The sequence below is a fragment of the Eimeria mitis genome, genomic scaffold (genome assembly GCF_000499745.2).
Source record: "Eimeria mitis Houghton genomic scaffold, Emh_scaff29, whole genome shotgun sequence".
Classification (NCBI taxonomy): domain Eukaryota; phylum Apicomplexa; class Conoidasida; order Eucoccidiorida; family Eimeriidae; genus Eimeria; species Eimeria mitis.
In genome coordinates this window covers 24,426-36,366 of record NW_013571239.1, presented here as the reverse complement: position 1 = coordinate 36,366, position 11,941 = coordinate 24,426, and the positions used below count along the sequence as shown (strand labels likewise).

At 51.7% G+C, this 11,941-nt stretch overlaps 2 protein-coding genes across 2 annotated transcripts; one reads left to right on the top strand and one right to left on the bottom strand.

Moving 5' to 3' along the window:
* EMH_0030570 (uncharacterized protein) lies at positions 1-2,736 on the bottom strand (the record flags this gene model as incomplete). Its single annotated transcript, XM_013497748.1, has 1 exon — positions 1-2,736. One exon carries the CDS (start codon positions 2,734-2,736, stop codon positions 1-3), a length of 2,736 nt encoding a protein of 911 aa, XP_013353202.1.
* A 5,784-nt stretch (positions 2,737-8,520) lies between these two features.
* On the top strand, positions 8,521-10,836 carry EMH_0030460 (uncharacterized protein; the record flags this gene model as incomplete). Its single annotated transcript, XM_013497747.1, has 1 exon — positions 8,521-10,836. One exon carries the CDS (start codon positions 8,521-8,523, stop codon positions 10,834-10,836), a length of 2,316 nt encoding a protein of 771 aa, XP_013353201.1.
* Between the last annotated feature and the right edge of the window lie 1,105 nt (positions 10,837-11,941).

The window sequence follows — 11,941 nt, the reverse complement described above, 5'->3', positions numbered from 1 at the left end:
TCAAGGGAAGAACTGAAAGACAGGCAACCTGCCAGTTGCGCCAACTGTCGTTTGCACGGTAGAAAGGCGACGATTAGGACGCTGGTGTCTCTGTCTGCGCCTTCCTGCAGCAAGTCTCCGTTGGCCTGTCTGCAGTGGTCCCTCCGCCTCAGGTCCACCGCCTTCTTGGCTTACAGGTTCGCTCACCCAGGACCCGGCGCTAGGCCCTGACGCAACTCCGCATGATTCGGCTGACCGCGAGCTTGCGTGCCGCCCCGCCATGCTGGCAGGTTCACCGCAGGGTCTCGCGCCGCTGCTACTGTGGGCAAGAAGCCCCCCGAAGTCCCACAAAGGGGGCCTGCTGTTAATTACACCTAGCTGCGTAGACGCCCCTGATGTCTGGCTGCGAGACCCTAAATTAGCGGCCCCGCTGGCAGTACTCTGACTTGTGTTGATGCCCCCCGTCGATGGAGTGAGTGAAGAGCGTTTCAGACGCTGAGCCCTCCTCCGCCTGACAGATCTTTCAGCTCCATTTATCCTTTCTCGGTGTCTTGCCCTCAACGCCGCGCCCGAAGATAATCCGGCAACAGCACCCACGATTGCCCCCACAGCCGCTCCAATGGGACCACCGGCTACTGCGCCGACGCTCACGCCAAGAAGAGCAGCGGCACTGCCTCCTTGGACCCCCCACCAACGTGTTTTGCTGCGTGCTGCAGTAGCTAGCTCTCCCACTCCTGATGCAGTGTGGTCTGCTGCAGCTTCCGTTTCTTCTTCTACAGCATGCAGCCGCTGATTACCTCTCTCTACGTCTGCTGCGACATGCAGCTGCAACTCTCGCAGTACAGTGACGCAGTGTTCTACCTGCTGCAGCTGATGCAGCTGTTGCTTCCTCTCAGTGATGATTTGTTGCTTCTCGTAGTCCTCGTGCACTTCAATCAAAGCTGCCGGTTCCCACAAACCGTCCTGAAGGGAGCCATCTGCAGCACTTGTTCGCGTGTCGCTGGGGCCAATGAACAAGGGAGGGAGGGCTCCAGTAGAGTCCTGAGGCCACACGCCTCCTCCTGCGGGCTGTAGAGAGCTGTTGCCAGTTCTTACTGAAGAAGTACCAAAATGGTCGCTTTCGGAGCCCCAGATGATGCTTTGGGTCTCCCGCCGTCTCTGAGGATCCTCAAAGTGAAGACAATCCACTGGCAAGCTGCACGGAGAGCCCTGATGGCCCCTGTGCCAAATAATGCGAGCAGGGCCGCCGGCAGGAGCTGGTCCTGAAAGATTACTTCCAAAGTTGCTGCTGGTTGTGTTGCTGGCGCTGCTCGCTGTTGCTGCTACATCGTGTTGGTGAGACGGTTCGGGAGGCTCACAAAGCAGATCAGCCGCAGAACTCAACAGCCGTACTAGCCGTGAGTACTGTTGCTGCTGCTGCACAAAGTCACGCCGCAATTTGCCCAGCAACAGCTCGCTGCCTGCAGCAGCAACATCACTTGAAGGTGAGTCAACAAGCAGAGAGTGTAGACGAGAGTGTAGGGAGTGGCAAACAACAGCGCCCTCTGCAATTAACCGCCGCAAAAGCTTTGCCTCCTCCAGATGTTGTTGGTGTTGTTGCTGTTGCCAATGATGCTGCTGCCGCACGGAGGTACTCTTGTTTGTCAAAGGCTGCCCGCACGAGCCGACCCACGTAGACCCCAGGTATTGCTGTTGCTGCTCTGGGCTATCGCCCTCGAAATTTCTCGATTGCTGCTGCTGCACAAGCTTCTGCAGCTGCTGCAGCTGCCGCTCTGTCCGCTGGACGAAACCGGCATAGTCGCGTAGCAGCAGTGATATGTCAGAAGCAGAGAGTAGTGGAATGCGTTGCTTCCTCTCAGCATCACCCCTCTCGTTGCTGCAGTTGTCCACGTTGCTCCCGTTGTTGCCGCTCTTCCCATTGCTGGCACTACTGCTGATATCGGTGCCGCGGGAACTGATGCTTCTGCAGTCACCTTCGTTGGGCTTCTTTGAGGCCGCCCAGGAGTGGCTTGCCGCTGCTGAGCCCGGTGAGGGCAGGGGAATCACGTAGTGGCCATCACTGGGAGTGGGGTTATTGTCCCGGCTGCTTTTGATGCCACCGTTGATGGTGCTATCGTTACTTCCAATGCTGCTCCCGCCACCAGCACTGCTGCTCCCGCTGCAGCGAGCGCCGCTACTGCCACTGTTACTGCTGCTGGCTGCCTCTACTTCATTAAACTTCCGCGAAACGTCTTCTCCGAAGCTGTTTGGAAAGGGAGCCGAAGCTGCCCCCAGAGAACGGGAGGTTGCTGTGGCGCTGCTACCTGTGCTGTTGTTGCTTGCGCTGACCCCGCCACTGCAACTGCTGAAGTTGCTGCTGCGGGTAGAAGTGCTATGCTCGCTATCGGGATGCGCCGGTCCGCTGCGCAGGCTCTGCGTCTGGTAGCCGTCGACGGTGCGTGTGGCAAAAGAGTACCGAACCCGCCCTTTTAGGACCAGTGGACTCGAAGTTTGTGATGGCAGTTGGTCCTTGCGGCGCTGATCCCGGTGATGAATCTGCTTCTCGTCCTGCTGTTCCTGTTGCTGCCCATATCTAAACCCAAATGGTTGTGAAGGGTATGTGCTGTCCCGAGGGTTTTGGGATTCACTGGCACCCTGGAAGGAGACCACGACAACTGGCGGAGCTGCAGGGGCGTGCGGAGCTGCTGTAGATGTTTCGTGAGCAGCATTCAAATCCGTCTCCCTCGATGTGCCCTCAGCAAGCAGATGCTGCATCATAAGCTGCTGGAAGCAGAGGGCTGGCTCAAGAAGGCTACAGCTGCTGGCACTGCCGCGGTAGTGCCACGCCCTATTGTGTACCTTGAATTTGAGTTTGGAAGTCAGTAAATACCACAAATGAATAAATTCAGAGACAATTTAGCCTAATCATCCCTTTATGTAAGGCTTCACCCAAGCTTCGTGCGAAACAGGGATTGGTAACGGTGACTGGGGCTTGAAGAGCAAGACTGTGTAATGAATGCCCTGCGGTTCAAAACGGCTAGGAAACAAATAGGTGAAATCTCCGGGACCCGTGACGAAACCGCGAACTTCTGTTTGTAGAATTCATATGTTATTAATAAGCGTAGCAAGGGGATCAGCGGACGCAATCTAGCCAAACAAGAGTACGTACATTTACTGGGGGGTGTATTCCTGTTTAGACTGTACATGTAATGCCGCGGGGCTCAGCAGGGCAGGCCCAAAAACCCTGAAGCTTCTGAGAACCGAGGATGCATCCTATAGTATTGATATAACTATAAGAATTCTGCCCCGTGATAAGAGTAGGAGCAGCTACCGCTATAGAATCAAGGAGAATGGAACCATGTGCACCGGCGGTGCAGACTAGCCTAGAGAGGAGCACTAGACAGACAAGTCCAATGGAATACGAAGGGATCACAACGATAACGACCCGTAACCTTAAAGGGGAGGATGGTATGTAGGCTTTTGTTTAGGCTTATGCTGCAGAGGGATAGTAAATCTTTGAGACTGCCTTAAGGATTCCGCTATGATTTCTGCCCGCGCTCGTCTCGCCAGCACTGGGATTGTGCTCACACCGCTCGGCGGACAGGCTTACACCATTTCAAGGTCTCGCTACATCACTCGTATAGAGGCTGCTTGTCCTACTACACTCGTATGAAACAATTAGTTGACCCGTGCTTCTAGGCTGCTCATGCTAACCGATAGTTGCTACTTATCAGGTGTCCAGCCTAATTGGCACTGACACTGTAGTGCCAGGCGCTACAGTACGGCTTGCAACGAAACGTGAAGAGTGAAATGAGATACGGCGTAGTTGAGAAACCGTGAAAACGCAACCGCAAATCAAAACAAACGATGCTCCTTGATAAAACATGAGAAACAAAGTTTTTGTTCTCTGGTGAGCCTTCCGCCCAGAGCCTTCCGCCCAATGGGTCCCTTCAGGTTCCTCGGTGGGAGGCTTCCAGGTGCTGACACCTACTGATGCGGCTTGTCGGCAGCAGATGGTCGGCAACGACTACCTAACAGGTAGAGCGCACAGGTGAGTGATTTTGCCATGGTCATCCCTAATTGGGAACGATCGACCAGCATAAATATGCGGCCTATGTAAGACCATCTAGGAGGGGAATATATAGTCCTAATAGAATGAATCTGACACACTGTAGTGCGCCCGCACTACAATATTCCCCTTTGCTGCGAAAGCATGTGGCGCAGGCACTCGCGTAAAAGAAAGAAACTGGGGGTGGGGGTGGAAAGGAAACACAAGGGGCTAGGACGCCGTTCAGTGAGGCAACCTAGGAACCAAACATCGCGTCCGTGTAGCGGCTTGAGAATGGCGATGCCTGCAGTGTGGGAGGAGTGCCGAACATCCGGGGAAATGATCTGCTAGTTTCCAGGCCGCCTGCTCGTCAGGGACCCGACGCCACTTGAGAAGATACTGGAGCTCCGCTCCTTCACCTCGTTGCTCCAGGATGTAATCCACCTCGTAGTTATCAGTTAGGTTTCCCTGTATATCACGAACTGGTAACTCCCGTGGCCTATCTGGAATAAGCTACTACACATGGAAAACATTGCGGCTTCTGTATGTGGGAAGAAGGGCTAATCAATGCATTACTTTACCAACACTTTCTTTGATGGTAAAGGGGTTGCCAAAACGCGGTTCAAGCTTGGAACACAAGTTTTGAAGCGGTACATTATTTGTAGTGCATTGGCACTACAATGCACAGCTGTAGACACCTAGTGGGCAAAAACGAGATGAAAATTCATAATTACGTTCAAAATCTTAAAGTTAGTTGACAAAATCGTAGAGCGAAAGTTGTTAGCCGAGGATACCCGACTCCCTCGTTAGAGGCAGAGTCACCGAAGAACGTAGGCAGGCCGCAGCGTGGCGGCCCCACGTCGGCGTCCCCCGCCGTTCTAAGATCTGGCCGGCCGATCGCTAGTTGGGGGCGAACGGATTGGCGAGGAGATCGGACTCGGAGAACTATTTTCCTCTAATATTTGTCCACTAAATTGCCTACGTGACTGTTACTAGCGACTAGATTCGTAGATCCTGCACGTATTAGTCGCGAACTACCTCACTTAGCGGGTTGCGTACGCGGTGCATAGGCGCGCCAAGGCACTACATTATTGGTGCTGAGCCATACTTTGTCTCCAAGTTGAGAAACCACGTCTCGGCGAGAAGCGTCTGCATAAGCCTTCTAATGCCGCTTAGCTTGAAGGATATGACTTTGTGCGCTATCACAGAGACGTCTGAAAATCTTAGCCGACTGTGAAGTTACGGTAGGAACTAGGCTCCCCACAATATCAAGTTCCGCAGCTGTTATACGATTTTCCCCTATCATGACCTCGAAAGCGCTCAACCCAATTAATGAATGACTAATCGTATTATAAGCTAATTCCAGGGCTGCTGAAAGGTTCCCCTATTCAGTTTCATCCGACTGAATATAATTACGAATCATCTGCTAAAGGTTTCGGTTCACCTACTCTGTTTGGCCATCCGTCTGCACGTGGTAGGCTATGGACATGGCACTGTGAACATTGAATGCACAGCACAGTTTGTGAGAAACTCCCCTTCACAAGGGCCAGTCTAAGGGGAGTTTGGGGCCATAGGGATCATGTGGCCCTCGGAACTTGATCCCACTCACATCAGTAGATGCACTAGTCTCTGCCAGCAGCTGTGCGTCTTGTGCCCCCAACGACAACACAAACGCAGATGAAAACATAAATGTGAGGCGTAGAAGGGGTCGAAGTTCCCTCACACGACGGGGTAATGAGATTCCATAGTACTCTAGGTACTGCGGGCTCTGTGAGCTGATGAGATGTGGGGGAGGGCCCTCAATCCCTCTCATGCAATGCTGAGATCTGGTCAAGATAATTCAAGACAATTTAGAGTATTTCCTTTAACTACAAATATTTGCAGTTAGCTTTACGTATTACTTGGTTGCATCTCTGAAAGACTACTGTGGGGCGCATCACTAGAACGCCACAGCTGAGTGTAGCGAGCTGGCAAGCAATATCTATCATACTCAACAACAACATATCAAACTAACAAAGGTTAAAGGATATTAGATCTCTCTGTTTATTTTCCTAAAATTTTTCTCTCTCAACCGCAATAGAGCAGGCACTGCGGCCTTTGGGGCTGGTAGAGGAGACGGCGTAGCCTGGTGCAATAGCTTTTGCACCAAGGCTCATGCCAGCCTCTCCTATAAACATATCAGTTGTCACTCCGTAAAGAATGTTTAATGCATTCACCAATGTTATATTCAACATACATCAATAAGCAATCACAGGCACTTCCACTATTCACACATGTAGCATGAGTTAGCGCAGAAGCTGTAGCATGAGTTAGCGCAGAGTTAGCTCAGGAGCCTTCCGACGGTTTCGGCATGCTGCGTGTAAGCGCTTGCAAACGTTCTACAAGTTCGTTCAGAGGCAAAGCATGCATCAAAGGAAGCTTCGCTGAAGCTTCCTTTTGTGCACGCATGGGGCTCGCTTGCACTGCCAGCCGCAGCGGGGTGCGCTGCAACCCCATTTCTGGCTGCCTCTTCCCCGCAACATCCAGGCCCTAAGCTCAACGCCCAGGATGCCGAGGGACCGGGGAAGGAGGTTAGCTGCTTTTGGGAAACTCTTGCTTTAAGTCTTTTCCAACATTGCGGCTTGCCTCTGGCCAGATAAAGGCCAGAAAACAAGCGTTACAATACAACCCTCACTCATTCCACAACGAGCACTGCATTGTTGCCGTGATTGTAGGGAGTATTCACTACACAGTTGCTCCCAGAGTTCCGAGTGCAAACGAGGGTCGCAATCGGTAATCGGGGCATCGGGAAAAAATATGGCATCCGGAAAAAATATGGTACTGATTAGGTCGTTCAGCCGACAACTCAAAGATTTGCTCAGTTGAAACATTCTGGGTAATGGGAATGAAACTGGCAATTTCTTTGGTAAATCCACTATAACCAACACAGCATCTTGATACTGAGATATACTGGGCAACTCTGTGATGAAACCCATGGAGCCATGACTCCAATACCTTGATAGAATATGCAGTGGTTGCAACACCGGCAGAGCGCTGGGTTGATGAGCTAGACCGTCCTGTCTCTTTCAGCAGACGGGCAATTGCTTATGAAGTCGTTGTTGTGAGCGTTTTGTGTTTTGACAAAGTCCCGAAACCAGAAAGCAGACATGCGCTGCAAGTGTCAACAATTCCACAGGATATGTGTAGCATGTTCTGCCTACGGTTAGCACAGCAACCTTCCCTTGGCCTTGGTAGGTTACGTGTAAGCAATGCAAACGTTCTATAGGTGTACTCAGAGGCAAAGCATGCAGCAAAGGAAGCTTCGTTGAAGCTTCCTTCTGTGCACGCGTGAGGTTGGCTTGTATTACCGGTCGCGGCGAAGTGCGCTGCAAACCCCCTTCAGGCTGCCTTCTCCCTGCAAAACCCAGGCCCTGAGCTCAACGCTCAGGAGACCTGAGGAGAGGGCAAGGATGTCAACTGCTTTTGGGAAACCCTTGCTTTAGGTCTTTACCTACATTGCAGCTCGCTCTACACTTCTATCCTTGATTAACTCCAGAGAGCAGTCGTATACGATGGATGCCGCATGCAAGCATTTGGCAAAAAATGCTCTGCGTTTTAATTCCACATTTAGAGCTTGTCAATTGATAGCTGTATGCCTTTGAGGAATTTGAGTCCTAGCCTGTGTGGGGTTGCCGCTAGCGGTGTGGCAGGGCCATCACGCGCGGTGGGCTGCATGCCGAAGCAATTTGATAGCGAGCAATGAAAGTCACCGTGCTAAGTTTCGGTCGTCAGTCAGTGGTTCCGAAGTCTCGCAGCAGTCGCTGTTGTTGGGTTGTCACCAGTTCCCGCATTTCGCGGGCCAGAGATAGTGTAATCCCAAAGACACGTTGCGCGGATTCCTGACAACCCGACAGATGACGCGCAAGTGTGGCACGGAATACCACTACCTGAATCGCAAGCTGACTGGTTTTGAGTTAAAATTTGGCGACTTGTTTGATAAACGTCAAAAACGGGTGTGATTTGCACGCATGCGCATTTAACTTCATCGACGTCCTACTCTCCATCCTGGCCGCAGGGCGGCGTGCCGGTCGAGGTTTCGCTGTTGCTACTTTGAACCGAAGTACATGCCTGGATCTACCCAAGTACAAGCGTTTTTGTAATATCAGTTTTTGAAGTGTTTTTTCATCATCATTGTTGGATCAATCCGTTCTGGGTCCCTGTTTCGGGGGTGACGTTCATCGACTGTCTCTCGACATTGGTTGCTGTGCAAAACAGTTGCCTCGAAGCTCCCTGTCTGTCGGGCTGTCGTCAAGTAACAGCAACAGGGGCTGCAGAGGCTTCCTAGTAACTCAGCAAGATGGAAAAGCCCCGTGTATTTGAGCCTTACCAGGTGGGAGTGCTGCTTCCCCTCAACTGCGCATAGATAGCGGCAGGTCGCACAGGGTTGTTGCCCAAGGCCAGCTCCGTACAAACAAATCATTAATAACAGATTGGTGACCCTAGTTCTGCCCGCTTGGCAGTTGTATCGCCAGCAAATGGACGCGCAGCCGCATCTGCACGTCGCGGATCTGCAATCCGCTAGCAGCATTGGCGATGGGATCGCCTCAAATTCAGAAGGCAAAGCATCCTACAGCTGCGGTGATGGGTCCAGTTGCATCCAACGCATCCGAAGCAGGAGGACTTCGTATCCCCCGTGGTTCCGCATACTATTTATTACTCTCACCTCCCTAGCTGTCGTGTACTTTCTGTTGCGTTGTTTTGAGTTGGTCGCAAAAACGACTGTTGCGGTAGAGGCGAAGAGATCGCTTGCAGTTGGAGGCCGTTCAGCATGCGAGGTTGATACAAGTGCAAGTGAAGATGAGGAGGAACAGCTGCCAGCTGCAGGTTTTGAAGGGGCTGGTGTGCAGGGACATATCGAAGGAGCTGCTTCTGGAGAAACAGGATTGGAGTCAGGAGGTTTCTTACAGTGGGAACCATGGAGTGCATATGCCAGTTATGGGGCACACGATTGGTTTCCTCCGCTGAGTTCAGCAGGCGGAAACGGTGTTGCTGCATCAAAGATGGTTCCTGATGAACACGGAGAGAGTAGAAATTTGCCGGTAAGACGTCAAGGTAGTGCATGGGATCCTTCAGGTCAAAGAATGCACTGGGGTGACGAAAGAGAGCTTACGGAGCAATTTTTCTCAGGGGAAGTTGCAGACGGGAGAGGAGGACATGTACGCCCGATATTTGCCAAGTTCTTTCATCGGGTAGAAGATGAGGGGGATTTGTGGGAAGGACGACGATTACCTCCCTATGCTGCGGAGCAGGTTGAGAGTATATATGAACGTATGCTGGAAGTTATAGCATCTTGCCGAAGGCTGCAGCAGGCGCTGTCGGGAAGCCAATTTCTGCTCCTGACGCACTCAGTGATGCGGTTGCTAGCGCTGGATTTGGGGGCTATTTCGGTTATTCCAGAGGATTTAGAGCGTTTGCGGTCGGGCTTGGGAGACGCACTTGTACAGTTAGGATCACGAGTGCTTCAACACACTGACAAACAGGGGGAGCATAGGAAGCTGTGTACGGAAGTCCAATCTCTGATACATTTGACACGAGAGCTAACAAAGCCACGGCAAACTCCCCCAAATACTAGGGCACTCACGCGTATGAAAAAGATGGCAACTCTTATTCGAACTGCCGGCATGACAGTAAAGATGTGTTCTCTCGTTTTATCTGGATTGTCCAGCTTAAGTGAGGGTGCTTCTGGTCCTGTGCCAGAAAATGTTGTAGAACAGCAGATACGCGTTCTCGAGGCATTGTTTACTGTCCACTCTAATTATATCTTTATTGACAACTTACATAAACACTATATCGTACTATGTCAGGCCAAAGTAAGAAAGCAGGCGCTTTTCGGGCCCATGCACTACCGCATGACCAAAAGAAAGCTACCATCGCTGAATCAGTTGTTGAATGAGATATCTGAAGCCGTCGACACTGCTGGAGGTCTTCTGCTTTTCTCGGGAACAAGCGAGCCACCGCATCACACTGCTCCTAGCAGTGTGCCTGCTACCCATCGACAGCCTGAGTATCGAAATTGGCAGCCACACGGTTTAAACATTCAAGCACAGATGGAGAGAGAACCCCCTCCAGAATTTCAGCCTCCCCAAGAGTTTGCAGGCCATACGCTATCCCCTGATATGCAGATAGACGCTCCGCTAACAGCTCCAGCCCCTGAGTCCGCAACCTGGTGGCCTAGCCCACAACCACTAGAAGGCGTTCGTCCAGCAGTTCGTTCCCAATCGCGAGATGCTGAGGTATATCAAAAGCACCTACTGCAGGATAGTCCGTCTCCATTTGCCCCTACAGCAACCAGCACGTCTTCGTCTTGGATGCGCTCGTCACAAGAAGTTAGTGCAGTCACAGGTTCGCTGTCTCCATGGAACAGGCCGACGATGCCTTCACACTCTCTTCAGGCGTTTGAAGGTTCCGACGTCGGTGCGTTCTCGCTGCATCACTCTCCTCTTGAGCACGGTTTGGCTCTTGGCCATGGGCAGCCTACCGAGCAGTCAAGAAGCGCTTCAGACGAAGCACGCATGGGCTTAGGGGCACCAAGAAGTCCTCACTATAGAGGCCTGACCTTTCCGGACGCAACGTCTCCAGCTCCGTGGTCACTAACCGTAACTGACCATGTACTCGATACTTCGATGCGGGGAGCAGTGAGGGTTTACGAAGCTGAGGGACATAGAATTCTTCAGCATCAAGGACCTGAACAAACAGATGATGACGACAGTGTTCTGTCTGATCTTCTCAAAGGCGTTCTCGAGTTCCAGGGCATATTTCCAAAAGAATCAGACAAGTCTTCGCCTGAATGAGCTTCTTTTTTTGCTTCGCATGTGGTCTCGGCGATGGATGTAGTGAGCATGCCGTGAACGTCCACACCGCCACCGGGACCGTGGGGAATGTGGCACGGCGTGTATCATATCGCAGTTTGCTCCATGTAGTCCTCCCGCTCTTTGTTAGGGGCTCGCCTCCATGGTTTTATCGATTTGCGTTGTTCGCATTTTCCGCGCAATCAATGCACGTGCATGTGTCAGAGGACGAAGCGCTTAGATCAGCAAGCGAAGTAAATGACGGCGGCACAGAAATGTATCTCAACTCCACCGTTAGAAACAGAGTTTACAGGCTAGCAGAGCAGTCTGCTGGCCCAGAAACTGCAGCGAGGGGAGCAGTCTCCCCTGCGCTGCACCTTGCATTTGATATCGTGGTATACCTTCGCGATTTGTCACTGCACAAACTGCATTCTAGTCTCCGACTATTGTCCCGAAGGATTTAGGCAATCTCAGGTTTCGTCTGTGTAGGAAAACTGACAGGTTATAAGAACTGCATACATCTGTAATGCTTTGTCTGCACAAATGCCCTAGCCAGCAACATAGCATGCTGTAGCGTGAGACGCCACAGCTGCCGTCATGAGCAGGCAATATCAGTTAGGCAGCCTATCCATCGTACTGAATGTTGCATATCACATGGCAAAAAAGCAGCTGACGGATCATCCAGCTCTCAGGAAACAAAATCAACGGACTCAGGAATGGCCGTTGTTAAGGCTAGGGAGCCGGGCAGTTGAACCAAGCAAGCGACGTGGGCTTTCCTAAATACAGTGGTTAGGAACTGCATTTGTGCACAAATGCAGTGGATTAGGGTAATTTTGCGGGATTGTATGGGTATTCCTTCTGAAGGATGGCAGAGGACATTATTCGACGGGCGGCCAACTGGCCTTCCTAAATCGAGCCAACCCTTGCCAAAGGTCCCCGCAGATGTAAAAACGTTCTGTCGCTTCTGTGCACTACATTACTCGAAATTAAGGCAGTTGCTCATTCTAGAATCCTACCGGCTAAGACCCTGAATACTACGACCCTGAATGGTTGGGTGCTGTGTCCTCTCAGCGTGGAGAGGCAAATTCCAGCATCATTCCTTTAATAG